Here is a 27,087-nt window from a genome sequence, read left to right as displayed (position 1 = left end):
CTGGTTGCAGATCAATTCATAGTGTACCTCTTTGTTTACACAGTAACTTTCTGTAACCATAAAAAGATTTTTATAAGTCTCAAAAATTAAAGTTTGAGATGACCTTTTCCTCTTCACGCACACACCAACACACTGTCATCTCTCTAAATTAACACATCTTAAACACCAACACTCACGCCAGCAATGAGAAGAAAAAGCTTGGCTACAGGTACAAATGAAATCCCTGCGGGCCCCTCTGCCTCCCATCTGCTACTCTAATTCTCTGTGCACTCGTCAGCTCTCCATAGTTGTCTTGCTGTCATCAGGCTGAAGAACTCATGTAATGAGGCACAGCCATAATTTAGAAAATACCGAACACAAAGATGAAAAAAACCCACTATTGCAACCCTTACCCTCCTTCAAAGATGCGAACCCGAGAAGGTTCGCCCTGTTTGGAGGTGGAAGGCTTTTCCTCTTCTCTTGTTTCTTTATTTTCTTCCTTCCCATGCCTTTTCTGATCCTTTACTTTGGTAAGACTGCTGGGTGGCGTGGCATGTACCTACACTCAAGACAAATGAAAGAAAAACTCAAAGTAAAATGTTAATAGTTATGCTGCCAACTATCTGGCAATATTCACAAGCAAAACAGACTGATATGTAATAATCTGGAGTTTCCCCATAAACATAGTAATTGGATTATTTATCAAGCCTATGAAATGTGATATATTGTGTATATGTTTACCTCTGACACATGTGGTGTCCTGCTGCTTGTCCCAGACAGTTTTTCCCTGGATGATGTTGGAGCAGTGGCCATGGTGTATGTCTCAGAGCTGTGCTTCTGTTTAGAGCACAGTAGAGACAGAGCTACCTTGGTGCTGAGGCCTGGCAGGTTGGGGTTGTGAGCACTGATACTCCATGTAGAATAAACTGAGGCATGAGGATCCCTCTGGGCAGATGGGTTGGGTTTGACATACTTTAGGTAACACCAGTTGACTGATGTGGAAGTTTGGAGGCTGGGATATGAAGGGCTGCTAGGTCTCGACCCTTCTTCCACAGGTGATGCCTCTTCCTTTTTTTGACTCGTCTTCCCACCTAACTCCTTCTCTCCCTCCTTTTCCTCCCTGTTATCTTTCCTTGGTACTTGCTCCTGTGCCTCCTTTAATTTCACAGCTGTCACTTCTAACATATCTGTTTTTTTCCTTTCTCCGTCTTCCATTGTTTTCCTGGTGGCTTTAATTTCTTCTTCTTGTCTTACCTTTGGTTCTATTTCCTCTTCCTCTTCTGTCTTGTGTTGCTCCTCTTCTTCTTCTTTTACCCTTTTCTGATGACGCTGAGCTTCTGTGCTAAGCTCAAGACTGGCTGCTGGCGAAAGCATGCGTTTGCTTCCTCCAGACCCCAGTGGACCATATTCCTCCCCAGAGCCTGAGGCTAGGCCCGTTGGCAGAGACAAGGGAAGTAGGCTCTTGATGTCTGGGGAAGGGACCTTCAGGTAGGTCCTTTGGAGCTTTTCCCGTTCCAGTTGGCTCATGATAACCATAGTTGTGCAAGAAGTTGGTTCCTGTGAGTGAGTGGAAGCCAAAATCTGGGACAGGGTGGTATACATGGCACTAGCAAAGGTAGGTCTATGGGTTTGGAGGCGTACTGGTACCACAAGGGACACTACTGGTGTCAGTTGTGCCAGACAGGTGGCTATGACTGGCCGGGGGTGGTTGTAGGAGATGGTCACAATAGATTGATGGGTTAGGGCAGAGGACACAGAAGAGATGGAGGCTCTGCCCTCAGCAGCAGATGGGGAAGAACCATGCGTGGTAAGTCTAGGAGGAGCAGGCAGGTAAAGAGCCTGGCTTGCTCTAGTCTGAGAGGAGAATGGGAGAGGAACTAGAGGTGGAAGCTGATGCAGAGGTATTCTCAACCGTTCTGTCATGGGGATATGTGCTGGGTGTATCTGTATAGGTGGAGATCCTATGTGCGAATGTAAGAACGCTCTGTGGATAACTTGAGTGGACAGTACTTCAGATATGGCTGTGGTGATCGGGAGTAGCTGTGACAGTGATACTGGAGGGAAAACGTGCTGGCCTCTGGACTGCATAGAGAGCAGATCCTGAGAGGATGGGATTTGTGGTGGTAACAGCTGCAAGGCTTTTCCTCTAGCTTCCTGGTGAAACCCAGAGCTTACCTCAGCAGAGTACAGAGAAGGATGGTTAGATAGGGAGGGGCCAGGGTTGGGATTTTCTACTCTGGACAACTGGTTAATGTTGCTCCCCATGTCCTGATCGTGTTCACCTAAGGAGGCAGGCAAAGTAAGAAGACATTTTCTTCTTTCTTTCCAAGAGGACGTGGACTGCTGAGGAGACAGGGATCCATAGTCAAAAGATTTACTTCTGGTCTCTGAGATCTGCTCTGCTTGTTGTGGGCTAGCTGGGGCCTGCTCTGAGGCTGAACGCCTCATCTCCTTGTGACTTTGGTGGTGCTGCTGAGGAGTAGATGGCACCATCAGCATCTGGGAGCTTTGGCTGCTGGAGGACCAGATCGCTGGCTCTGATCGTGCTGTCTCTTCAAAAGAAGCAGAATGGCTTGAGATGTTGCTCTCTTGACTGGGACTTCGAGGCAGAGACAAAGACTCAAAGCTTGACTCCCCAGAGGACTGGGCAACTTCTGCTAGGCGAAGTCTTTTCTTCTTCGGTGGCAGCTTCTCTGCAGGGAGCTGGGCAAGAGTCTGACTACGCTGAGGCCAGTGGAACTCCTCTACTCTCTCTGCCTCCTAAGACAGACATAGTTTAGTCACTTAAATAAAATCAAAGGAAATTAAATTATTCAAATTAAAAACAAAACAAAGCAAATGGCTTTTTAAAGAGTTGTGTACCTTTGATGAGGATCCTGTTACTGGGGATGACACAGATGGCATGTCAGCATCAAGCTCCAAAGTCACAAGGATCTCCGGCACTTGGATGTTTGGCTGGCGAATGAGGCGGGATGTGGAAGGTGACTGTTTTGGCTCGGGTTGCTGTGTTTGCTGATGCTCTCTGAGGTCTAGTTCCTGGCTTTCCATAGATACACTCTCCTGTTTCTCAAAAGAACTAGTGTGTTGGATGACAGACACACCCTTTCTGTCCTGCTGTGGCGGTTGGTTTGGCTCAGTCTGTAACGTAACACCTAGAGAGATACAACAGTAAACAACTTCTCATTATATTATATTGGTATGGGGGCATATGAGTAGTAATTACATTGCTTTCTACAGATGAGAGTTTTTCCACAAAGTAGTTAAAATTTCTGTTCATTAAGACCATTTTTTTAATCAGGTATTACACATGCTGAGATAACTGATGCAAAAAGGGCCTTAAAGAAAAGAAATGTGTCACTTACAAAAGATAATTGAATTTATTTATTCCTGGAAAGATTCGCAAACAAACCTGAGAGGGTCTGGCTGTGCTCTGGTCTACTTGGCACTGGAATGAGTCCTGCAGAGCTGCCTGACACGGGTACAGGTCCAGGGCTTGGAGGATCCTCCTCCAGACTCTCCTCTTTCCTCCTCTTTCTTACTGCCATGGCCAGAGCTCTGAACTTATAGTGCATCATCAAGGGTCGATCCTCCCTGCATGTCTTACTTGCACGCCGGGCCTCTGGTTCTGGTCCTGGGCAGCTGTCTCTGTGAGCATCATAGCCTTCACTGTGTTGGAAGCTAGCCCCACATGCTGCACATTCAAACAAGCTGGGACTTTTTTGATGTTGCTGCTGTGGCTTTTTGGCTGTTTCGAAGCCTCTGGCTGAGGAGAGCGAGGAGGTGGGACTGGCCTCCTCCAACATTACCTCAGCTCCCAAGGGAACTTCTATGGCAGGCTGACGTCTGAGCATACGATGGGCCCCTCTCATCTCTGCCACCACCGCTTGTTGCTCATCAAATGACTGGCAAAGGCGGAAACCTCTAGAAGATGTGGTGCTAGAGGTGCTGGGCTCTGCTTGGCTGGTAGAGGATGGCATTGAGTGGCTTCTAAGAAGAGGCACTGCTGACATATCTTGTGTACTGGGTGGGTTGGTTTCTGGGTTCTGGAGGTGCCTGAAACCACTGGGGCCAGCTGCTTCTTCTTTAGGGTCAAATTTGTAGGGATCTTTAGGGGCAATGAATTTGGGTGATTCAATGCTGCTTTTCCTGGACAGGGAGGAGCGTCTGGGCTTTACACTATCAATCTCACTAGTGTCTACAACAGCTTCATTGATAGTGATGAGCTTGGTTATGTGTTCAATTACTTGGGTTTTGGGCACAGCAAAGGAAATGCTCTTCTCATCAGTTCCTGAAGATGAGGAATGTGAAGAATGAGGTTGCGGCTGGTGGGGACTGCGTTGTTGCCCTCCAAGTCTTCCATACTTTCCTAAAATAATTTCTGCATAGGTTTTGGCACTAGAACTTGGTGGGCTAACTTGGGACAGGTCAGTACTGCCTGATCCAGAAAAATAGCCAGACTCTGTGCTGCCTTTACTGCCAGGGCCTTGGGAAGAAGATGAAGTGGAGAGGGAGGAAGGGGGGTCATCTGGAGAAGCCATCGGACCACGTTTCCTTTCACTAAGCCTCAGTGCTAGTCTTTGCTTGACAGCCTGGGAGTCCTCAGGCCTCTGGCTCTCCTCTGAGCCTCCAAGCCGCTCCCTACTTCCTTTCTTCTGCTGCCTGAGCATCTCCTTAGAAGAGGATTTTCTATGCTGGCCAGTCTCTTCTTCAGATTCTGTGCTTTCTCCCTCTGTATGCTCCTCAGGGTCTTCTCCAACAGTACTGCCCTCTGGTCCACTCAAACTTAGCTCATCACGGCTGGATGCCAGACCTGCTTTAATGCGATGGGCATGAGATTTGCGATGCTTATACAGGTTACTCTTGGTCTTAAAAGAAAATCCACAGGGGGCACATGGGTAGGGTCTTTCTCCTGTATGAGAGCGTATGTGTTTCTGAAGAACACTCGGCTTGGCACATGGACGGCCACAGTAAGTGCACACATATTTCCCTGGTTTTTGTGGTTTCTTCTCCCCCTTTCTGGGTGAGCTGAAGCCTTCTAGGCCCTCTTGGCTTGAGTGAGATGGCACTCCACGACCATGCTCACCCTGGGTGGAGGAAGTAGAGGGGAGGGATGAGGCCAAGGAGGAAGCTGAAGAGTAGAAGCTGCCTCCTGAAGGACCCGGGGTGTCTGGATGCTGCCATGCTGCTGCTTGCTGCTGCTGTAAACGAAGCAGGTCAGTACGTTTGGGTTGGCGATTTTGTAGGTGGCCCAAGGCTCTGTGTACAGGGCGAGGATTACGTGGCTGCTGGGGTTGCTGAGATCCTAATGAAGATTCAGCGGTTACATACTGCTGCCCTTGCCTTTCAGAGCACTCCCCATCAGCCGGACGGCTGGGCTCAGCCTCCATAGAGTGGGGAGGAGACCTCACAGACACGTATTGAAAGGCTCTCTGAGCCTCATTGGTCCAACCGCATGGCAGCAGAGTGGTCAGAGGCAGGCAAACATCGACGGACTGAATTTTAAATCAAAATGGAGGATCTTTTTCTGTTCGGGCCAAGAGTTATTGAACAGGACCAAATGAGGCATCATTAAAAGGTGCCCTGGAGCTGCATGAAAGCAGGTAAACAAAGATGCTCTCTCAATGCAAAGCAGCTCTGCTTCTGTCTTGCCTTAGCCATTATAACAGTTCTCCCAAGGTCTTCCCCGCATCTTCTTTGTTGGTTCTCGACAGTGCTAGCTGTTCAACGTCTGAGTGGGTCTAAATGAAAACAGAAACACAAAAAAGCATGGAGTCAGAAAAAAGAAGCATATCAATTATCTGCATTATCTAGAGGCTCTAAAAAAAGATTTAATCACAAAGAATCAAGGCTGAGTACACTAAAAATATCCTCAGGAGCTTCAACTTTTGCTTCTTCAATCTGCAATAAAATCAGGAATACATTCTTCTAAATGAAATCAAGAAAACAAAGAGTGATGATCTAGAAAGCTCATTCGCTGCTAGCTTGAATCAAAGCCAGAGCTCATTAGAACATACTTAGAAACAAAACCATTACTTTCCTCATGAGGTTAATGAATCCTTTTGACAGAAAGGGCTTTAAAAAAGGATAAATGACTTACAGCATTGCTAATTATTTCACACTTATATTCTTGCCTTTTAGCCTTATCGAGGTTCTAACAAAGCGCTTTACATCATGTTTATAATCTACCCAACACACAAACCACCTGACACAGCTTCTAACAGTCAACAATCTAGCAATCTAGTTAGTGAATCAGGATTCATTGACCTATGTGCTCTCTTTCTATTGCTCCAGAATATAATCTTTATGCCACCTAGAAAACTTCATCCTCTCTGCTAAGTGTTTCTTTCTTAATACCTTCAATACCTTAAAATGTTCTTGGTAATATGCTTGTGGAAATATTCTTCTACCTCTTCCTCAAAGATAATAGTTCTCTACTATCCTCTCAGGAGGATTCAAAATAAGTTCCTTCTAGCCCAATTTTCACATTTTAGTTTACTTGATGTAGACCAGTTATTTGACTGTGTGGTCACTCTGCATCAGTTAGGGTTAAATAATTGATCACAAAGTAGCTTAGGATCAAAAGTGCCATACTTCTGGTTTGGAGGACAACCACTTGCCCACTTTACTTGCTAGCCAATGTGATTAATGTTTTGATAACAAACTGGAAAATAAATGTCAACATAAATCCTACTCTGTTTAATAGAATCAGATAAATGTCTTGTGTAGCTTCAATTTTGTATTTTGAGAACAAATGTAAAAGAACTGTCCCAGCAATAATGTCTTACATGTTTTTGCTGCTCTTTTAAAGACAGTCCTCCAAAGACAAAACAAACAAAAATAAAACTTCCTTTGTAAATTTACAAAACATGAAGACATTGTAATCCTGTGACATTTTGAAAAGCCACAAACACCTGAGCAAATGTCATAAAATCTGCCATCACCACTAAATCTTCCTAAAATTTAAATATCCCTTAAACTCTTCTCTTTTTTAGAAAGGCACTGGCAAATTTTTGCTGGAGTCAGCCTGGCAACATCCACAACACAGGCACCAACAGACAAGACTCCATGTCAAGGCAGAGTCAAAACAAATGTTGGAAATTCAGCCTATGCTTATCTGATCTGGCAGTGAGGCTGAGGGGGGTAAATGCTGTGGTCTGATCTCTAGAATCACAGCAGCTGTGTTTCAGCCTACACTTCTCATGCTGTATTGTCACCAGGGTGCAAAGTTTATGAGGGACCAAGACAAGAATCAGACTCTGTTATATCAGGATCCCATGAAACCTTTTTATCAAGATGGATCTATTGTAATATTTCCCATTTCCACAGTACTAGAAAGCTGTGTTTATTAAGAGCTAGAAATATAGGCTAAGCTTAGAGATGATGAGGGTACAATGAAATCTTATCTTTTATCAAGATGTATGTTGTGTAATATTTCCCACTTACTACAAAGCATGCACTCAGTCTCAACTCAGGACATGGGATTCTTGTATTGCAGCCAATCATAGCACACTGTGGTAATGGACATGGCCAATCATAACATTTTCAGTGAGCACGCATGCCAGACTGCTGACAGCCCCAGCATAGGCTTATCTAAGGTATCGTTCACTATGTAAGACATTAACACTATTTGCAACTCCCTAACTCTGTCAGACTCTAGAGATCAGTGCTAAGTTAAGGAGGATGCTTTGTGTGCTCTCTTCACCGCTGCAGATTTCTGCAACAGTGTAACACTGATAAAGAGCGACTGCAGACAAAAATGGATTCTCCATCATATAAGAGATATACATACAAACGAAGAATAAGATTACAGGTGAAGAGGTGGGAAAGAGAGACAGCTGATCCGATGGTTAAATAATCAGACCCAAACAGAAAACCGAAGTTTATGGTGCCAGTGCAGTTATGACAACTTTTTTATAATGAGCAACACTTTGACTCCTCCATATGTCTGAAAAAACACAGCACAGTCAGCCTTCATTAGAGCCAGTTTACAGTGAAAAAAAAAATAAAACAAAACACCTTTCTTTGTGGAAACAACACAGATTCTTGGCTCCGTCTCAATATTTCCACACATCTGCAAGGGCCAATCATCTGTCCAGTATGTGTTTCTCTAAGCAGACCAGAGCTTTGATTACACAGACTTGCCATGAAACTCAGCAATTATGCACCGTAACAAACCGAAACAATGCCATCAAAATTCACTTCTCTATTTTTATTTTCCCATTCTCCGTGTTTTGGCAGTGGCTATAGTTCTTTTATGTTTTGAAATGTTGATGCAGTGATGCATCATTCTCCAGAGTTACATAACTTAGGTCGTATGAAATAGAAGGGTGTCAACTACACACCAAAATAGAAAAACAGAAATAAAAAAGTACTTAAACATAAGAAAAAGAAGCAGAGAAAATAGTCGGGGGAAAAAAAAATAGGAAAAAGTTGGAAGAGCAGCAGCTAAGTAGGTGATGATGAGAAAAAAAGCAAGGGTCTGGAAATAAAGATCCAACAAAAGGGAACACACAAAGAGCAGGACAAATGATCTTTTCCACTACCCCATAATAAGTCTCTTTGTTCATGTAAATGGTTATCAGAGTTTAGGTTTAATGATCTCAAGAATAGTCATCACTGCAGCCCTTAAAAACAAGGCAATTAGAAGGTTTTTAATGTTGAGAAGAGCGCCACTTACATTATTCATTGCAGTCTAGACTGCCAGGTCTGAGCAAGGAAACACACAGTCAGGGCTGTGCCAGGAAGATGAGAGAAAGGAATGCCAGAGTCTAGCCTACATTAAGCCAAAGCACACACACCCTAAAGCGCCCATATAGAGCGTACAGTACTGTTGTCCCCAGACCACACCGAACAGCAACCCCAAATCTACTCTGACAGATGTGACCAGCCAGTCTGCTGCAGTGCCCTGAAGTGACCTACCCTGGTTTCACTGAGGGGCTTTCCTTTCCTCGGAACTCTCATTCCACAGACATGACACATCAACAGCTGTTACTACAATAACTATAACGTGATAGGTCTTAAGACAATGATACAGTATTACTGTAACACCACACATGAAGTGCACAAGTATGTAAATTGCTGGTGAAGGTGGGGCATGGGCATTCTTGATTCTATTTTTGGGTTGAGGTGTGAGCAGGAAGACCTGATACAGTTTTCCACTTTACCACTCTGTTACCTGGTGTTTTGGGATCACAGCCAAGTTGTTAATATTAACAGAAGTTTTCAACACATCACAGTGAACATTTGGTGCCATTTACCCACCACAAGATCCACCTATTGAATGTTTAAAACCGTTTAATGTTAATTAACAGAAACACAGTCTTGCTGTGTATTTAGTGGCTTTTTTTGTGCAAACTAGTTTCTGGTGTCTACACCTAAAATGTGATTAATGACTCCTCCACAGAGACAAGAAGACAGAATGAGTGAGGAATGTGAGCAGAGTGTGTGTACATGTGAGGGGTGGCTTTGTCAGCAGAAACAGACTCTGATGCAGGTACCCAAGGGAGCCCTGACACACAGAAGAGCTCACACTCCACCTCCTTCACACACACGTGCCGTCACACACCGTCGCACATTGTCTCCTATCATCTTTGCTGCATCTGTTATAAGTCTGCCACTTCTAAAACTGTAAATCCTATAAAACATTTTGCTCATCTCTGGCTCAATAAGTCGTGCATGAGCTTTGCGGTCGTTGTACAGTTAAAACTTTGTTAGTGTCCACAGAGAGCACTACAAGCAGAGGTGAGGTTGCGTTCACTTCCCCATCAATACTCAGATGGATTCATGCAGTCACTGGTAATGACAGATTTAAAAAAGGAAAAAAAAAGGCACAACATTACAATAAATCACGTTGTGCTTTAGAAAAAAAATCTGCTGTCACAAAACCCCTAACAAACATGCACACTCAAACACTTATCTTTCTCTTCCCCATTCTCTCTTTTACTGGCAGTAGCCTGGCGCATGTTCCCATGGAAACCATCCTACTCTGAGCAATGGCAGATGGAGAGGGAGCTGGAGGTCTAAATTTATCTCCCAGCATCCTCTCTGACTACAGACTCACACTGGCAGCAGGAAGTGAGGAGGGGGACTGCTTGGCCTCTGCATGTGTTGACAAGTTGGCATGACCCTTGACATCAAACACTCATAGTCTCAATGAAGCAGTTCAGCATTTGATACTGTACAGGTGGACTCAGCAGCATTCCTGAACTGTAAAATGGAAAGTTGAATTCCAATTCCTCTCCTGCTGCCACTGCCACCAAAAACAGAGCTGTTCTTCAAACCCAAACCCCAAAATCCTAAACAGTAACACTAACCGATCCAAAAAAGCACTAAAGGAAACCGAACCAAACACTAGACAGAGCAGAAAAACCTCAAAGGTTGAGACTCTCACCCACCCAGGGATATCACTGCTGTCAGTGTGTGCTGAGGAGGACGGCGTCTGACAAAACAACATACCAGAGCCCTCACTCACTCTCTCAGCTCTGTGAGGGATGCACTGGGCTTGCTGTACCTCTGAGGCAAGAGGGATTTCACATGGTTCTGATAAGACTGGTAGTTCACAGCCGTTGCAGCATTCTTTATAATTAAACACAAGCAGGTGAACTGCAGGTCAGTACCAGCCTTTATATCTAACAGAAAGGAGCAGAGGTGGGCAACACTTTGAGTTTTATAGTAATCCTGGTGGGTTTGGTAGCACAAATAACCATTAAAATGACTAAAACTCAGCTATATAACAGCCTTTTCTTTCATGTAGAATCTGCAGAGTTTTACACCTCTTTCTGACATTAGTTTAATTTGTGACTTTATAACCTATTATCATAACAGCGATATATTTAATCTGAGGCTTGCTCTCACACCAGTGAAAGAGACAAGGCAAAATCCTGAAACTCAAATAATATGTTGCTAAGATGTCAGACAAGGCACAAAACTTTCCAAATATGCAAAAATAAACCACTTAATGTCTACCCAGTCCCCTACAATTGGAGAAGTTGCAGTTGGAAGATGGATGGTTTAAAATTGAGAGGAAGACAGACCGAAAAAAGACGATAGAGTGAGTGGGGCGCAGAGAGAGGCAGAGTTTAGATTACCTGACAGAGCAGTCTGGTCTTCCCCCTCAGAGACGCTTCACAGGCACTGCGAGACGAGCAGGGAGAGCCAGAGAGTGAGAGCGGATATGACTGTTTGAGTGGGTGTGTTGCTGAGAGAGACGGAGAGAGAGGCAAAAAAAAAAAAAGGAGTGATGGAGAAAGAGGGAGAGAGGAAGATACTGAATGAATGTTTCCACTGTATAAATGCAAGGGGAGGAAGGAGGAAGATGTGGCAGCAAGAAGCTGCTTATGAGTGAGTCAGAGTCCTGTAGAAATCATCTCAGAAAATTCACCTCATTGCTTAAACTGCAGCGATATCATCTGCTGAATACACACATTCAGGACGGGATTGTCCGCTGCTGTTTCTTTAACTCGAAACACATTTAGCAGCTGTGGCACACTGCCCAGAGACAAGATTGCAAACAGGTCTTACACGGGGTTTTCCCCTGCAACACGCAAGCCTGGAGGTGCTTCCTCAGAATGATCACCTCCTTATCAGCAAAGTTATCTCATTGTAGTTGTATGTGAAGGAAAACTCAGTCACCTTTTTCCAAAGTGGTGAAACATTTGCCGACATGAGTGTGTCTGGTTTACATAAATCTTCCAGTTACAGCCGGAGTACCACTGCACTGCATCTGTAAATGAATTCCAGAGTGGCATCCATTCAAGCAAGCCCCCGCATTACGCAGAGCTCAGGCTGGGCCTATCAGCAGTCCAACACGATGGAAAGGGAGAGAAACAGAAAGAGAAAGAGAGAATTGAGAATGAGCGGAGGTCCTGCTGTTCCATAGAGCTTTGCCTCACTGGCAAAGCGCAGGAAGTGTGAGTCACACACTCTAAAATAAACACGCTCACACAGCGACGAGCCGGCACTCAGAATGAGCGGATGGCTGGGCTACTGATCAGAAGGCAGGCAGAGGGAACATGGATCCATGCAGGCCAGCAACACGTGGTATCCTGGTGGGACTAACATCCAGAGGATGGGACGAGCCAAAGAAAGAAAGATGATTCTCTGTTGCTCTAACTGTGCCCCCATTTATTCTTTTATTCATCTTATTCTACCTGCTTTTCAACTTTTTTTTTTCATGTGCTCTTCCTGGATTATCCACGTGCCCTCCAGTTCTTTCTCCTCTGCTTTGTGTTTCTTCTTGTTTTATTAGGTCTCAGTCAATAGGAGTGTTGTCCAGAACTTGGTGATTGCCCCTGGCTCAGTGTGGCTGATGGCTGACTGCTGTAGGGGGACTGTGCTGGCCTGATGCTGGGCGACTCTCACAGCCTGCTGGCTTTGCTGGCCGAGGCACTCTATTGTGTCTGCCTGAATGTGCTCATTGTCACCCTTTACAGCACACACCTTCTGTACTGTACTTCCCTGTCAGGGACCTTCACCCATCCGTCATCCCTTTGTCTTCTGTTCCTCAGACTGAGGGGTTCTGACGAGAAGGTGTGTGTGTGGCTGGGAGGGGGGAAACGGGAACAAAACTGCCACTGTGGGGATGATTGACAGGAAAGTTGCTCAACACAGACGTAACAGTTAGCAAGGCCAAGGAGTGGAGAGCTGGGAGCTAAAGAGAGGATGTGTTACGTTCAACAGCTCTGCAAGCTGAGGAAATTATAATCTTGAAGAATTAAATCAAAATGGGAAGTAAAATAACTGAGAAAAAACACTTTCATTATGCAATAATAAACAGTAACCATATGCTACTCACTAGCCCAAAGCAAGTCAGAGTTACAGTTTATGCAAAACTGTTTTCATTTACAGTAAATGAAAACAAGCGCTCCCAAGTGGCCTGGTCACATGAGGCAATTTCATGTGTGTTAACTTGCACACACCCTACATGTTTTAATGTAGAGAGAAGCAACACCTAAAATGCAAACATCATGTTTTATAAGAAACTTCATGCTGTTTTGGAGCAGCCACAGACTATAATTTAGACAAAATGAGTGGTTTGCGCATTTACGGACAACCGTACAGATGACATATTTTTGGACTTTTACCCCATAAACTGCAGACACAGACAGTAAAGTAGGCAAATATGGACTATTCAGAGAGCGTTCTCCCGTCTCTGAGGGCAGAGTATTTCAGACATGTGGTCTTCCAGTAAACTGACCCATTCTGTCCATAAGACTGTGGTATTATTACAGAAACAAGATCCATTTAAAGAGGGAGCCTACCTTGTGTATAAGAGCAGCTGTGGTTTAGTGTTACTCTATTTGTATTTATATGGGAAAAAATGCCAAAATGGGTTGAGGGTCTGCAATGGTCCCCTTTGGTAACAGGATGTAAAAAGACTAAATTTGATCAATGAGCTTAAAATACCTCTAAGTACCCTTTTCCTCATTCAGCAAAAATGGGGTAAACATGCTAATATAAACTTGCCAATATCTCCACCTGTCAGCCGAAGACACTGTGTGTTTGTGCTGTGCTAATATTGGGTTAATTAATCCGTATATTTTTTAACCAGAGAGCAATTCTCAGGAAGAGGAAGCTAAATTATATTAGGTTTCATGGACAATCATAACTGATGCATCTCTGGTCTGAAGACAATGTAAATATGCAATTCAAAGCAGTTTTGGGAAAGGTTTAGGTAAAGGGACCCAGAGCGCATGTTCAACCAGTCAGCAAGTACTTTTACTGAGGAAAACTAGGACCATAGCCCATTATGACCTGATGATGAAATGCATTAGTACTCCTGCACAAAAAAAAACAAAAAAAACACCTCAATACAGTATATCACAACCATTTATCTTATGTCATTTATTCTTCCTTTTTCTGTTCAATCTCCTTCCTTCAGAAAACATGATGCCAACATTTCCCACAATTTGCCACAAGCTGTTAAGACCACAAGCTATTCCATGACTGAGTAAGTTATCCCAGCAGCAGCTGATGTAGCCTCAAGCTGCTAAACTAAATTATGGTTTGAATCAATAAATATCTCATCAAAGAATACGACACTGGAAAAAACAAAATAATTGGTGCTGCCAACTTTGTTTTTCTTTTTTTTTTTTTTGTCTTGTAGACACACACTTGTATTCACTCAGCGGGACTAAATTTCAACACTGGATCTGGAGATGTCCTGGCATACACTTATAAACCCAACGAAGGAAAAGAGAAAAAAATGCTGGAGGTTATGGGGAGTACTTTCCAACCAGCATCCAAACAGCCAGCCAATAGAAATGAGCATGTTAGTTCTTTGTTAAAGCCAGTCGATATGGAAACTCGGCAGATGGTATATATCTGATCCTGCAAAATACAAAAAGACTGGTCACAATCTGTTTAACTAAGCACCTTTTTCCCTTTTCTTTTCTGCATCTCTTTTGTTCTATTCCTGACAGTTTTTCTGGGACACCAAAAACTGCACAAATCCCTCTTAGGCTAAATTTTACCAACACAACACACTCATTATCTTTCCTTTTTCCATGCTGCTTAGGTATAAATAAGCATCACTGTCCATATATGTGACTAAACAAACTTTATACTAAGAAAAGGATTACTAGGAAATCATGTCTCCAAGGCTGCTGTGGGTTGTGACTGTGGAAAGTAGCCTGGCCATTAAAAAGTAATACCATTTATAGAGGTAATCTATCATTAACAATTTGTGATGCTTATGTAGACTGCGTGTAGAGTGTGTGTTACTACTACACTGTAGGGAAAGTCTTTAGAAATAACTTTAACTTTCATCTACATAAAAAAAAAATGGTCATCCGACACGAAACTGTTTCATCAAAAGCAGCAAAAAGAACGAAACCTCAGGGAGGGAGTTACTGTAACTCAAGTCAAACAGATGACAGATGTATCAGAGACTCGTCTGCCTTTGGACAGGCTCAGAATGCTGCATGAGTGGTTTGCAAATGAAATAAAAGAGTGACAAAGCATAGAGAAGGAGGGGTCTGTAGGGATAAATATAGAAAGAGGAACTGACATTTTCAAAAAGCTTGTCCTCTTCATGCCCACAAGTTTCACAGATGCGTGGATGTCAAGATCACAGTGCACATTCTCCCACGCAGCTTACTGTACCCACCGTTCACAGTCGGCTGCTTTATATTTGCTTTCTCAGTCGTGGTGCGAACAAAAGAAAGGGCTTGCTGCAACCCTGCGACGAGTCTCATGCACAGCTCTGCTGCTAGGACTGCGTGGGGTGAAAAGTCAGTATCATTATAACGTCCTCAAGTGACTAAATGATTGCCATCAACTTGAAATCTTTTGTTATGCTACTTCCAAAGTTCAAAAGGCTTTGAGATTACATAATAATAGAAACATGTTAACTTCTACAGCACAGAATTCAAAATCTGTCTCTCATAGCTAGTTGATGATAACAGCATCTAGCTATGGAACCCCAAAAAAGTCAATCTTATGACAGCAATAATTGTTTGTGCAGTTATTTTTATTTTTGCTGAAGTTATCTATTTTTCTATGATGTCACCCCTGTGGATTCCTCCCAAGTGATGGGAAAGCCTGCACTAGTTCCTCTTTTTGCAGCTGTTGTACTGCATCCTGTGTGAAACAGGTACACTCCAGCCCTCCAACTCTGTGCATGACACGGCGCCATGCCTTATCTGCACATCTCAGTAACCTGCTGCTATGTTAATTTGAGCAGTTGAGCTGGAGCTGCCGGTGCTTTTACTGCTGCCTGCACAAACACAGAATTGAGGGAAGAGTCAACAGGTGGAAGCTCAGTCTGAGTGTGTTTAAACAGGCCGCAGAACGTATCAACGTGGCCTCCTCCCGGCTTGGCAGAGGGGTAACCTTCTGATCAGGGAATTTACTCAAAGCCAGGCCGGTCCATGTAATTGCTACCCACAGTGACAAACAACTCCATTCATCCTGAGCGTCCGTTTTCAGTTTACTCTCCCTCCTCTGCTGCAAGCCCCTGCTGGCCATTCTGCTTGGTGCCACGCTGCATTAGTGGCGTGTCAACAGACACTCTCCTGACGCATCAACGCCTCATCAGCTGCCCTTCAAATCTAGTTTGTATATACAAACATCACGTGCCATACCCCATCTGTTTATGTTTGTTTCTCTGAAAGTAGAAGAATGTATGAGTGTATGTTTTAGAAAAAGAGAGGGATAATGTAAGATAACGAATTACAAGACAAAGGAGGGAAGCAGTGTTTGAAAATGTATAGTAGAGAGTCAGAGACAAAAAACTGAGGGAAATGGCTCTCATTTGTGGTCATTTGATGTCTTCAGTATCAGCCCAAAGCTTCAGCCTATGATGGCTAATAAACGTGGGTGGGGAGTTAAGCCTTTAGATCTTAAGAATGCAGCTTCAGAACTTATAAAAACTTTTTCAATCACATAAACAAGATAAAAAAAACAAAAAACAAACATAAATAGTGCCTTAAAATAAACAGAACATCTGTGCTTAATCTGTAGAACATACATGAACCATAAACAGCAATTAAAGTTACTGTTTGCATATACTGTGTATCTCTGAAAAAAGTCTGGAAAACTAACAAGAAATAATCTGTTTCTTCATGCTGTTCCTTCACTTTCATATCTGAGACCAATCTCTCACCTTCATGAACCTTAATGCTGCAAATATTTCCTATGAATACACCGTTAACAGATGGGCTCAGCTGCAACAGAAATAAGCATTTTCTTTTTTTTCTTCTAGTGGAGTTGTTATTTTCTATATAGTTTTTTTGCATTCAATCTGGGGCACCTGCCTGAAATAGCCATAGAAAAACAGCACAGGTGAACTGGATGTACAGAAAAAAAAAAATCTACACACACAGTATCACCATCTATGAATTGAATTATATATAACAGTGAATACATTTTTAAATGAAAAAAGAAGGAAGCTCTTTTGTCTTTTTTAAACTAATTATTTGGTAAGACAAACCTGTTCCACAGTTTGTTAATGTCATATAAATGCTCTTTATGTTTGTCCTTGTAAAGCATTAATGGTGTTAGACCACTAGAATGCAATCATTTGTAAAAAAATAAATAAATACATGTGTGTATGTGCCATTACTCTCTTGAGGGCTGAAGGAGCCCAAACAAGTAAAATCATTAAGCTGCTTTAGCTGTTCATCTAATCTTTACAGTAGCAAATCAGAACAGGAGCAGGTTTTAGGAAATCAGCTTTACTGTACCATAAACACAAGGTGCAAACAAGTCTCAATACATGCACACTGCTTAAAGACACAGTTACAACCAAACATACACTGTGTACAGTTTCTTTAATACAGCTACAAGGCAGCAACTGGAGATTATTTTCTGTTACACATTTTATTTCTCTATTAAAATTATGGAAAAACCCCAATAAGCCTGCAGTGTAACTAAAATATGGCCCAATCTACTGCAAACCAACTGGCCCACTTCGAACTGGCAGACATGCAGAAATGTGTCAACGGCTGCTCTCATTGTTTCTGGGAGGTGCAGTCTAATCTGGCCACCAGGGAAGGCCATACTCAACCACTGTGACTGCTTCCAGGGTATCACACCAAATCCAAAATCCCTGCAAACACACACAGCCTCTGATTACAATAAAATTAAAAAAAACTATTCACACACACACACACATCATAGATGTGGATTATTTTTTTTTTTCTCCACTGACCACCCAAATTGCTCACATTGCTCTTGAGGGTAATCGAGCCTAAAGATCACGAGACCAATGCTAAGGGAATTAGGGGCGCACTTCTCCAGCTGTCATCACCTCAGCACGATATGGTTTAGGAGAAATCTGACTCCCAAAAGCCAACTCGTAGCTCTCCCTCATCTGCTATCATCCCACTCATCCTCTGAGCTGCCTGTGAGTCTGATTATTTGAACATAAATCAGAGACAAAGATTTCCTTAAAATAGAAATGCTCTCTGAAAAGTAGCAGAGACAGACCCAAAAGTGAAAGAGAGAGAAAAGAAAGCATAAGAAGAAAGACAGCAAGAAGAACACACTTGTAAAGAGCCACTGAGACACTGCATTGATGTGGGATAGGTGGCTGGATACATTGATTTCCTGTTAGCACTCCCTTGGTTATGTGTGGCTGATTTGTCATCCAATACAAGTTGAAGCATCGTCTCTGAACACACTCTAAGCTAGGCTTCACTGGCTTCCATGTATCGATATACACACTTTAGATCATTACATGTTACCTCAGGGAATGTTTCACCATTGGACATGTTTACTGTGAGAACTTTCTGTCCTGTCACATTAGAATAGAATAGAATAGAATAGAATAGAATAGAATAGAATAGAATAGAATAGAAAATACTTTATTAATCCCTATGGAGAGTCCTCAGGGAAATTTGGGTACCAGCAGCAATACAACACCAACAGTAAAGCAGGATAAGCACTAAGATATAATATATACAGGTATAAAGTAAAATAGAGGCAATAAGGTTCAAGAAAAGTATAAAATAGAATGCAATAAAAAAAAAAAGTTAAATAAAATAATATAAACAAGCATTACTAGATAGTGTAGCAATATCTCCGCTTCGCAAGATTTGAGCACTCCAACATTGCAAATTGTGTCTCTAATGACACAAATAAGCCAGGAGAGAGGATAAAACACCAAATATTAGTTTTGATTTGATAAAATCTCTGTGACTTAGCTTTAAAATACTTAAAAAAAAAAAGAACAGAAAGAAAAGCTAACACAGTTTTCTACTCATTTTTTTTTAATCTCCAGTTGATGTAAACTTTTGCATGCATGGCTCTTGAGAGGGCAGTTAGATTTCTACTGATATTTAGTTTGGGGGACAGTGGGGAGTCATGTCACTCCTTTAATCGTGCACCTCCTGAGGTAATCTCCTTCTGCTGATGTATAAGGTCACCTTCAACTTCAGCTTTCAACAGATGCTGCAATGTTTGCTTCCAGAATAAGTCGCTGCTGCCAAAAAGTTTTATTTAAATTTTATCAGTCCACAGCGCTTGATGTCAAAACGAATCAGGCTTGTTTAGATTTCTTTCTTTAGTCTCTTACACTTCACTTTGTTATGCAGTCTCTTAGATGAGCTCATGGCTGCAGATTGTTACAAAAAGATTTTAAGAGTTGGAGTAATAGTCAAGTTTAAAGACTTTATTGCCAAGCCTCATTTATTGATGATGATGAACAAGCCATAGTCCAAAAAACTCACTAAGGTCTAACACATTATAAAAGTTGTCATTTTCATCCTCTACTCGATGACAAAATTCAGCTAAATGTGCCAGTCACTTTGAGAGCGGCCTGTTAACCATTCATCTAATCTTCAAGACATAAACATTGTGAGGAAAATGTTTCCCAGAAATGTATGGGTTTGTCCATTGTTTACCATTGTTTCCAAGCTGAATGTGCCACCTGACAATAATTTGACCCCTGGAAATGAAATTATGAGGTGTGACTCAAAGCACTGCCTTTCATATCTGCCACGTTCAAATGCAATTAGTCACAACTGGACATGAGGCTCAAATAAAATAGGTAAACTCAGGATAAAGAGCAGAGGAGCTAGGTTAGCATGATAACTTTACTGAACCATATTTGCTATGTGTCTGAAGCTCTTTCTTGAAATTAGATTACACTGGTCACTCTTCCAGTTTTTGCCACAAGTGAGGCATAATAACAAAGTCCTCTCAGTTTTCTCACATCATGTCAGATGTGCAGTGGTTATTTTAAGTATTTTGCATAACCAGCTTAAAATATCATTTGAATAATTGTTTAACTTTATTGATAAGGTCCTATTTTTATTTTTTAAATCAATATTCATGAGGATTTAATATCACTATAGTTTCAGACTGGCTGTTTTTGCCTAAGAAAAAAATGGAGGAAATCACCTGTAAAGCACTATAAGAGAATCACCCACCACTTTTTTCTTTTACTTCTGCTTTTTCAATAAATTTTGTTTTCAGTGACAATTCATATCAAGCCTGCAGCATTGTGATCAAACAAATCAAAGAAAGCAGATTCAGCTAAAGCTGAAATACTTAGATCAAACTCCATCCAGCTTATAAAACAAAACAAAACAATGCCAGGCTTCAGCCAACTGTCCTAGGTTAATGCATTCAGTAAGAAGGTTGAGATATTGTATTCTGTAAAATTCCACTGAACAGCTAATCATGAGCCAAATAAACCCACCATAATGGCAAGTGTTTCTCCTTTACTGTGACTGCAGCAGTTCAGACTTGAGTCATATTGAAAGTGAAACATATGCGTTAGTCTGATTGCATTTGCAAAATTCTACAGAATTCTACAGAAAGCACCAGAGGGATAATTCACATAAGACTCGACGTGTTCAGATTAATGGAAAGCATTGCACATTTATAGAGGATGACTTGCAGAGAAAAATCTGCTGCAATTGAAATGCAGAATTTTTCAAGGGCACATATCAATATTTTTGGACAATTTGAGGTGAAGGCAAACGTTAGCTGTAGATGTGAGACGGGTATAGAGACACAAGACCATAAATAGCAACCAATCCCTTCAGGGTGCCATGGACTGGGCCTTGACACTGGTGGTGGTGCAGTGGTGGAGGGGTGAAGCTGTGAAGCAGCACTGACGACAGCAGTGGGAAATGAAGCAAGTGGGCTAGCTTAGATTTTCTTGATGATACCTGGATGAAAGGTCTGGATTCAGTGAGAGATGCAAAGATGCTGCTATTATCATTTAGTTAGAACAGCTAAATACAAAGACTGGGAATAAAGGGGTTTGCCCTGCATTCAGTCACCTTGAGACCTGTTAACAAAATATAAATATCTCTGTTATGAAAATCTGTTTTAAAAAAAAAAGGCAGATTATTTGTGCTAAGCTCAAACAATTGTACTGAGTTTGGCCAACCTCAGCTAGTCAGATGACAACCTTAATCTTTAAACTACCTCAGTAACAGACAGATATAACAAATAAATAAATAAGTGTTCAATTAGTCCTCTAAGAAAACTATCCCAAAATGCAGCCAGGCTGTATAACATTAATCTGGTTCTCATTTAAAATATTGTATGTTAGCAAGCATGCCTCCATTTCTTTATGGGTATTTTGTGGAGATACTGTAATCAGTACAGGAATACCCATTTATTCATTTCAGGGCAGATTTTCTGACAGTTTAATTTTTTTTTTTTTTTTAAGTTTTACTTGATGGATGGCTTTGAAAACTTGATTTCACTGCCTCTGGCGAGTGAGCCTCATGAGAGCACAATGCCTGGAGAGAGCAACTCTTGAATGGTTCTTTTTGTTGTGCACTGTAAATGAAAGGCAACTGAAACAAAACTGATGTTTGCATATGTAGAATCGTTTCAATGTAGGAAAATAAGAAATATGTGTTTAAAAAAATGAGAATATACTCTGATTGCTCTCCAAATGTTACTTTTGAATTATATTAAAATCAAGCAGTCCATACTCTAACTACGCTTTCAGTCTGCATAAAAAGTAAAAATGTACTTACATTTCTTACCTAGAAGGTTTACTGGTACAGAAAACACTGATGGTGAGTGTGGTTAACACGCTTTTCATCTGAGATTTTTGTGGCAACTTTTGATTCAACCTATTTTAGTCATCTGTTCTTGAAGAGAAAACATGAAGCTTTTTACAATAAGCCCAAGAAAGTATGTTATTAAGCTATTTAAGTCAAACCCTCTGTCATTACTGAAAACTAATCAGATCAGTGCGTTAAATAAAGGAAACAAAGGAAACACTATTAAAATAACCAAACTAATGAATAAAGGTACAGAAAAGCAATGCATAGTATGAATTTCCTGTTCGAGACTATGTGGTGTATTCCACTCTTCTCTTGCTATATGCTTATTTTCTGTGGTAAACAACCTCCAAGCAAGAAAACTGCACACTAAAAATGTTTTTGATGTTTTGATGAAGATAGGATTCTACAATGAATATGCACTCAGCATTTGCCACCAAACGCCTGCATGCCTACCCAGTGGTTCCAACAAAAACGTTCCCCTAGCATTACTTAGCAGGAAAACTGACACTACATCATGGGCTAAGCAACCTCCAAGATGATTGTGAAGGAAAGGAAAAAAAAAAAACACACCAAAATTTTTCTTCTATGATACCAGAAAAGATGATTGGTAATGTCAAACTTTTCTCCAGCACAGTAGAAGTCTGTCACTGCTAAATTGCAGGTAAAGAGGTGGAAAAAATTAAATACCTACAGCAGGTCAGCTACTATGACCAAACGTAATTCACAACAGATGGACTGACAACAACTGAAAAACTCATTTAGAGGCCACATGAAAAGCTGATGAGGAAGTCATAAGCCTGAGCCCACAAAATTTAAACAAATAGCAAGATGTGCCCTGCAGTAAGCAGCAAAACTGAGAGTGAAAATCTAATCTAAAGGAGGTGGAAATCTAATCTCGTGTCTTGCAAGCAGGATAACTTTCATTACAGATACAAAAAAAAAAAAACCTGACTAAAAAACCCAAACTGTGCACATGAAGTTTAAAGTTATCTGAACAAAGGCAAAAAAAGTGAGTTTAAAAACAAGCTCCCCATTAAACACCATAAACTAAGTTTATAGTGAGTTACACACACTTACTGTTTATGCTGTATAAACACAAAGTTACTTAAACCCACACCAGCATATTTACCAGTGACTTCTCAGGACTTTTGCGCCTTGGCAGATGTTGTCTTGCCAGCCCCCAGTTTTCATTTAGCTCATTGTGGTTTGGCAAGTCTCTGTAGGTGTTTGGTAAGAAAACTATGTAAAGGATGATTAACAGATCTTAACTTCACTCAGACATGAGCATATACCTTTCTGCTGTTTTCAGTTTTAATAATATACATAATCACAGGATTATCATTTGATAAATATAATAAATTTAATACTATTTTAACACTAGTTGTTTCTGGGCAAACAAATATCTCAATGCATACCAACTTTAAATGTTCATCAGGATCAGACTGATATATGCTAAAAAAAAATGTTATCATTAATACAAAATTTACCTGCAAAACAGACTTTATAGATGTGGGTTTTTTGTCATCAAAGAACATCTGTTTGGTAACAAGAGCCAGTGCATGCTTCTTTCTTCATGTTCACTTTTATGTTTCATATTAAAAACAGACAACTTTAAAATATTTATAACTTAACCATGCCAGCTCTCTCTCTGCACATTTTGTGATCCAAAGCATGAGCATCCCCTCGAACTACTTCCTGTTATAATGATATGTGGTACATGAAGTCATCCTGTCTTTTTTAGGGACCAAACATGGTCAGATACATACTGTATGTAGTTTAAAATTCTTGGAAACTTCCCCCCTTATTTACAAGGTAACTCAAATATTTTGTATCCACAGTGTGCATTCATGATTTCACATTTATGCTATTTAGTGGTTGCTCAGGCAGCGCAATACATCAAAATGTTATCTTATTCACAATATCAGTATGTACAAAATCAATATTACAGAAGACTACTTGTACTGCAATAAATGGCAGCCTTAGACATTTTTCACAGATAGTATTTCAATTTAAAATAGTAGAACAAGGGTAGCCATGTTCATGTGGGCTGCATTCCTCTTAGAGGAAGTTTTTGTTCTTGTTCTACAATTAACTTGTATGCATGGGTAAAATAATGGAATGCAGCCTAAATATATCTAAGTTTAACACCATATACTACCCGAGTGTTTGTTCATACTGTTATTGCAATAGTCACAAATATTCTGCATATTGTTTTCCTAATACCACACAGTCATAGCTTTGGAAAAAGCTCTGCTCTGTTTGATTAAGATTTACAGATATTATATGGAGGATGAATATAAGCAGATCTGTAAATATCCCTCTATCTGACGTATGGACTGCTCTGACTTTTAAAAGATAACATTTTGGTCCAGGCATTTTTTTGATTACAGTGAGGTAAAAGTATTAAAGACTTGGCAAATGAGAGAAAATACGATGAAACTCTCTGTTCACCATGAAAAACCGCATTGAGGATAATCTAATAACACTGCAGTTACACAGAAAAGCAATAAACAGTGCATTACAAGGATTGATGGGATGAAACACTAATACTCTTAACAAACGAACCTGCAGCTTCTAAGATCTGCAATTGCTTTTCTCGAGTAAGAAAGACAGTGTTCACATAAAAAGTTAATTTAACAACAAGTGACCTCTGACTTGGGTTTTTGTGATACTGATAACAGAATGACCAACTGTGCAGGCAAAAACATGCAGCTATGACAAATAAGCGAAAGACTGTTGCTGATTTAGCCAACAGGGACAACTCATTCTCACTAGACCAGAGACCATCCGTGCCACAGCCTTTCAAAGATGTGATTTACTTTTACACTGGGGGGGGTGGGGGGGGGGGCAAAAACAAAGGAACAGTTAAAAACATTAAATGAATAAATGATTATATATAAATAAATAACAATGGGATTTAGTTCAAGATTTTAACTCAAGATTGATCTTGTAACACTAATGGTCATAAAAGCCAGTTTTTAAATCATGCACTCACACCCCTGAAACAATGTGTGTGTGTGTGTATCTCACACTCTACTGCTCAGAGAAAAATTGATTTCTCTACTGTACAACTGCCAACCCCCCATTCCCTCCCTCCCCCTCGTTCTCTCACTCCCCATCTCTCACCGGGGTTTCTCCTCATCTCCCTCTTCTGTGTAATTTGGGCACTCCCACTGTAATGGACACCCTACTTAGGGGCAGTGAGTGGGAATCCAGTCCTGCCGCTCCAGCTACTGTACTCACACAGAATCCCAATGAACCTCACATAGCTACCCACATGCTGCCACAGTATGGAGCCTCTCTGGAGACAGAGGGAAAAAACGAGACTTAGTCCTGTAGAACAGGGAGATAAAGCCATTGGGAGAGCTGAGCCCGCTGTCTTTTACATGGAAAAATGTGGGACCAGCTTTACGCCACCTGGTGTCCCAAAGGGTGCGGGTGTCAAATTGAAATATGGCATCCTGGCCTGAGCCAGAGATAAGCACCGTGTGTCCTCCCTCCTCCACCACTTCCCTGGCCATGAAATCTGTCAATCAGCTGACACTGGGGCAAGGGAAGGGTTCTCAGAGGACAGAGGCAGTGCCATTAAGCATATTAGAGTGTTGATGAAAAATCAAAGTCTGCAATGACTAAGCTGGGGTTGCTCCCTAGCACTCTGCTGACACTGCGAAGCAGGGAAAAGGGGAGGAGATGGCCGACTACCTGGACGCAAACACTGGGACTGCTGAATGAGGGTTGTTGTGGACAGCAGGATTACACAATGAAAACCTCTAACTCCTCAGACTGAAGAAGTTTCCTCCAGTATGGTCTGCTTTTCCACCACCACATATGCTCCAATGTCTTTTGCAGACCTCTCCTTTTTCTTGTGACTTCAAATCCTTAATTATGGCATGATTCTTAATACGCAGTTAATTTAATTTCACTACCATGTGCCTCTAGCTGGATATGTGAGACTTGCTGAAAATCTTTTTAACCTGCACGGTGGAAATGGATATGGAACTATTTACCTTCTCTCTCAATTTCCTCAGCGTTACTCACTATCCTCCCCACCTCATCCATCTTTATTCCCCCAAACAGTGATGAAAACCTTGGCCTCAACATCCAGCTGCAGAGAACAAACATGCAGCCCTGTGATGAGCGGTACGCTCTCTCTTTTTTCCATCATCTGTTTATTTTCTCAATTACGCTGGCTGAGTCTGTGTCAGCAGCTCTGGGGTTTTGCTCTGGCATGAGGCGGTACGCAGAGAAGGGAGGATTCTCTCCTGGGGTGCAGAAGTTTCTAGAGGCGGCGTGCCGACAGTATATATACACACCAATGACACTGAAAAATGCTGTGATCTTTGTGATAAGAGATAAGCAGGGAGTACTGTGTGAGAGAACATGTAAAAAATAAAAATAACTGCTTAATTCTTCCTTTACTTTCCTTGCATAGGAACTCATGCCGAGCTTTCCTGTCACCTCACTGACTATTAATGAACCCTGACAGTGAGTCAATTTGACATGAGATTACATCATAAAGGCATTGTGAAGACAGTTCACTTGCTGTCATGCCTATTGTTTTATTCGGAGGCTGGTGGCTGAACTTTTCTATTCAAAGCATTATAAGGCTTTTCTGACACACACCCAAAAAAAGCCAATGTGGTTTTGTCTTTGGACCAAGAGTCAGGAAAACATAATGTTATATAACACTGAAACCAGTAGTACAATACAAATGCAACCAGTTTTTTTTTCTTTTCAAAATCATAATTCAAGTGCCAGTCCAAGTCCAACGATAGAGAATGTGCGGTACAACCCAGTCTGCACTAGTTTTACATTTTACCTTCCCCATGTTATGTTTCTTTTACTTATATATGCATATTTTTAAAGAAGAAGATCAGCTGCTACAGTATGCAACACAAACTGGAAACACTGACAACGTGTGTGTGCATTATTAGCAGGCAACAATGTCTGTATCAAGAGTCTGGAAGGGTTGAGATGGAATAAATCTAGTGATTTTTTTCTAAGTTATTCACTTTCGTTATCACTCAGTTGATTGGGTTGACTGGCTTCAGCAAGTAAAACAGCTTGGTTACTGTAAATTCAGGGAGAGATGAGGGTTTGACTGAAAACAGAACTTTTTTCAAAGCCTGTACATTCCTGAGAAGGCATCAGTGTATAAAGAGCCGGGAGTTTATGAAGCACTTGAGGATCAAAAACATTGAGATTATATATATATATATATATATATATATATATATATATATATATATATATATAGGATTTTCAGAAATGTAAAATGCTAAAAATGCATTCTTGCAACAAGAGTGAGAAGTTTTCAAGTCAGAATAAAACCAAGAAATTAGCCATACTGATTTGCTTCCACTTAATCTGGAGGAAAATCCAAAAGGTTAGCATGCATGTAAAGCACTGGTGCTACTTATAATTTTTCAATGAACATGAAAACATGGTTTTAGGTTCACTATTTGCCTTTGTTTTCCTCTTCAATTATAAAAGGTTTTGATGCCTATGTGAATAGGAAAGTACATTTAATGTAACTAATACAGTAATTGAGCTTTGTTCACATTTAAGTGAAAACCTAAACTATTCTAGTCTATTGGCAGCCGAATTTAAGTTTCACTTTCTTTTTCTACAT

At 41.2% G+C, this 27,087-nt stretch overlaps 1 protein-coding gene across 3 annotated transcripts in view; it reads right to left on the bottom strand.

The window, feature by feature from the left end:
* LOC121641260 (transcription factor HIVEP3) overlaps window positions 1-27,087 on the bottom strand; it is a 41,009-nt gene that overhangs the window by 7,336 nt on the left and 6,586 nt on the right. For 2 of the 3 annotated variants that reach the window (XM_041987306.1, XM_041987308.1), the window contains exons 2-5: window positions 3,389-5,717; window positions 2,842-3,131; window positions 721-2,739; window positions 393-538 (exon numbers count right to left, since the gene is read on the bottom strand). In XM_041987306.1, the coding sequence (XP_041843240.1) occupies window positions 393-538; window positions 721-2,739; window positions 2,842-3,131; window positions 3,389-5,366 (4,433 nt within the window). In that variant the 5' untranslated portion in view covers window positions 5,367-5,717. Of the gene's footprint in view, window positions 1-392; window positions 539-720; window positions 2,740-2,841; window positions 3,132-3,388; window positions 5,718-11,066; window positions 11,152-27,087 lie in introns of those variants that run through there. The other variant, XM_041987307.1, reaches the window with a different exon arrangement.

The sequence above is a fragment of the Melanotaenia boesemani genome, chromosome 6, assembly GCF_017639745.1.
Source record: "Melanotaenia boesemani isolate fMelBoe1 chromosome 6, fMelBoe1.pri, whole genome shotgun sequence".
Taxonomy (NCBI): Eukaryota; Metazoa; Chordata; class Actinopteri; order Atheriniformes; family Melanotaeniidae; genus Melanotaenia; species Melanotaenia boesemani.
Note: the sequence above shows the minus strand (reverse complement) of the source record. Positions and strands in the feature narration are given on the sequence as shown.